The 3,426-nt window shown below is 49.4% G+C and overlaps 1 protein-coding gene across 2 annotated transcripts in view; it reads left to right on the top strand.

Moving 5' to 3' along the window:
* The first annotated feature begins 250 nt into the window (after positions 1–250).
* Positions 251–3,426, top strand: part of LOC109383155 (ATP-binding cassette sub-family C member 11-like) — a 58,520-nt gene continuing 55,344 nt past the window's right edge. For both annotated transcript variants that reach the window (XM_019643318.1, XM_019643309.1), the window contains exon 1: positions 251–1,456. In XM_019643318.1, coding sequence (XP_019498863.1) covers positions 1,379–1,456 — 78 coding nt within the window. In that variant the 5' untranslated portion in view covers positions 251–1,378. The remainder of the gene's footprint in view (positions 1,457–3,426) is intronic.

Genomic DNA, 3,426 nt, shown 5'->3' with positions numbered 1-3,426 from the left:
ATACAAGTGTTTGTCGGCACACCATCGACGCAACCATGTGCCAGGGTGCATGACTTGCAATTTACAATTTGCTGACTCCACCCTCCTCCCCACGGCCATTCTCTCCACTGGTCAACTTTGTATAGTGAATAAACTGTCCAGCAATAAACACGGTCCTCCCCGCAGGGCCTCCTTCCACTGGATCCTGCCAATTTTACTTTAATATGTGACTATGTGCTAGGCTGGTTCATGGCAGCCNGGCCGAAGGGTTAAGGTTGGGAATCCTAAATTGAGGAGTTCTTCTGATCCCCAAATAGGGCTGTGGAAATGCACTTTACATGGAAAGCTATAGCCTCTTCCATCTTTCCCTCTGTGGTCTGACCTTGGCCCTGGGTTGTAGCTGCTGCCTTTGAGGATTAGGAATCCCAGTTCTCTGAAGAGAATAAGACAGGGTGCTGCCCTTGGAGCGGTTGGAAGTCAGCTGGGGAGGCCAGGAGACAGCACCCGAAGTGGGAGGGGAATCATTTGAGAGTCTGCAGCCCAGGGCTCATCCTGTCCTCCAGACAGCAGCCCCCTCTGCTCGGCCCGGGCGTGCACCAGATAACCACCCCCTCCAGAGAAGTCTGAGGGTGGAAGGGGGCTATGTAAGGAAAACCTCCAGTGGGACATTGGGGTCACACAGCACTCCACCATGCGGGATTAGACCAAAGCATTCCTGCTCCATTGGGGTTTATCTTTTGATTAAACTGGAAAAAGAAGGAGGTGGAGTGGTAGGTCCCCAAGATACCTCCTGGAGGTCACATCCTGGGGTCCTAAAAGCTGAAGGTGGTTTGCTATAGTCAGGGAAGGTCTCTGGGAAAGAGTGAGGCATGGTTTAGGCTTGAAGCATAGAGAGATTTTGAATATTAGAGAAGAAAAGAACATCTAAGGCAAAGGAGACTACATACGATCTGAACAGCAATAATAGTGAGAAATGATGTGGCTGGTGGACAAAGTTCTCCCCCGTATTTTCTCAGCGCTCCCAACTTTCTTCCTGTTCTAACTTTATGATTTTGGGCACTGTGCCAATGCAGAACAGAGCCTGTCGGGGGTGCGGCTAGGGGGGACCTGCTCCAAGTTACAGAGTTCCTCGCTGGCTAAGCTACGACAGGAACCAGGGTTTCAGGCTTGCAGACTCTGAGACAGCGCTCTTTCTACCAGTGTGTTCTGTCTCCTCCGAATACCAGCTTGGCCGCTACCACACGAAGGACCTCTTGTGGGAAGCTGCAGTGTCTGGCTTTGTGGCGTGCGGCTCAGGGATAGGGGCCTCTCGGGATGGCCAGAGCAGGCAGGGCTGTGACCCTCTGCACCTCGTCCCCTTTTCACCCAGGCCTTCCCCGTCACAGCCATCTGGAGTGTCATGCGGCTGGCGGTGTTCTTTGTGCCCTTCTCAGTCAAAGGCCTCACGAATTCCAAGTCTGCGGCAGAGAGGTTCAAGGTATTAAGTGCTCAGCCGACTGGCTGTGTGGCCCTTTGCGTTGGGGGCTCATTCGCCCTCAGCCCACGATGCTCCTCCTGAATGTGGGGATAGTGGTTATCTGGGGGCCGGGGGGCAGGGGTGCGGAGAGCTTGGAGGGCATGGAGAGCTGTGCCCACACTGAGCAGGGGGATGAGATGGGGCAGCACCCCGTTGATAGACACAAGTCCCGGCTTTTGGGTTCAGTGGCGGGTTCACGAATACCCATTATGTTATTAGAAATAATTCCACAGTAAGCACCCAACTAGCTGAACAAAATAAAGAGGGACATGCAGTTCCCAATGATGCCGGGATGCGTTGGCCCAAATACGATTATTAATCCAATGAAATAGACCTACAGTCCAATTAAAAAAAAAAAAGAAACAGACCTCCTCTTTTTTCTTTGGAAAAGAGTCTTTTTGCTTTGTTTTTGTAAAATGCTATGTGCTCATTGTCCAAAGTTCAGACAATACAAAAGGTACAGAGAATAAAAATNATTCCCCTATTCATGGTTGTTATTGTTGTTTCTGGTTTTTCACTATTACAAATAACAGAGTCATGAAAAAAACTCTTTTGTACTCTTTTGAGCACACTGCGGTTTTTACGTAGTTGTAATTCGTCCCCTTCAAAATCTTGTCCCGGTTGTAGTTTTCCCTCTCTAGGGCCTGTACCCTATGGTGACCAGTTGCATGTGGTTTCTAGATTTCCTGCCCCACAGCCCATGGATGACGCTGGCCTGTTCTCCTACCTCACGTTGTCATGGCTTACCCCAATCATGATCCGAGGCCTACGGAAACACTTAGATGAGAATACCATCCCCCATCTGTCAGTACAGGATGCCTCAGCCAAAAATGCCAAAAGGTAAAGTCATGTCGGGTAAGCCACAGGGTTGGTTAAAGACCATGTTTTGGGGGGATGGTATTGAGAGGTGCTTAAGAGTAGGTAGGGTCCACCTCAGATGACCAACGAATATCAGTTCTTCCTTTGCAGCGAGAGGCCTCACTCGGGTCTGGAGGTTCTTATCCTGGGGTTCACGAGTCTCCAGAAACGGTAGACATATTTGATACATATGGGGAGAGACCTTTTTCTGGAGCAAGAATTCACACCTTTTATCAGATTTGCCTAAGGGCCCAGGACCCCAAGAAAGTTAGAAATGACTGCTTCTAGTCCCTTTTGGTTTTTCTTCTGGATCAGGCCTTTGTCTGTGTCATTCAGTTGGGGGTTAGTGGCCTAGTCTCTTAGCCATGGAGTCACCGCTAACTGGTTATTTAAATTTGTGATTCAATTGGCTGTATTGCCCACCTCACAAGGTAATATGAGGGTCACATGGGGAAAGAAATGAAGACGTGACTGGAAACATTCTGCGCTGGTGCTCTCCCTTTAGCTACCTGATGAGAGACACCGGGTGCAGTATGGCATTTTCCAGATGTGTTCCTGAGACGAGCATTCAGTGGGCAGGGGAGTCCGTGAAATGTTGCATACCATTGCCAGGTCTCAGGTTCACAAAGCAAGTGAGTGTATTTAAGGCACTGAGAAAACAGAAGCTAGTTCAACTTTGACCCACTGCTTCTCAGACTTGCTCAATTAAAACAAAAGAATGGTTCCAAGGCACCCCTCTTGGGTAATGCCAGACATTGGTCAGAATCTTACCTCTTACCAGCTGTGACATCAGACAAGTTGCTTAGCCCTTTCGGGGCCCTGTGTCTTTCCATATAAAATGGTGGGCCACAGATGGTCCTCAGGGTCCTTCATGGGACTGTTGTAAGACTCAGAAGAGGTGATACATTTAGGGCAAAACACCTGGAAAATGCCTGATACAGGACAGACAACCAGTTAGATGTCAGTTTGTTCGTTCCTCCCTAAACACTGTGGGTACAGGGCCTCATGACTTACCGCCATTCGCTTCCAGTTCCCTGGTGCTGCCTCTTTTATTTGGGAACTCACAATGTCTG

The sequence above is a fragment of the Hipposideros armiger genome, unplaced genomic scaffold, assembly GCF_001890085.2.
Source record: "Hipposideros armiger isolate ML-2016 unplaced genomic scaffold, ASM189008v1 scaffold_4, whole genome shotgun sequence".
NCBI classification, from domain to species: domain Eukaryota; kingdom Metazoa; phylum Chordata; class Mammalia; order Chiroptera; family Hipposideridae; genus Hipposideros; species Hipposideros armiger.
This window is presented reverse-complemented; position numbering and strand designations above follow the sequence as displayed.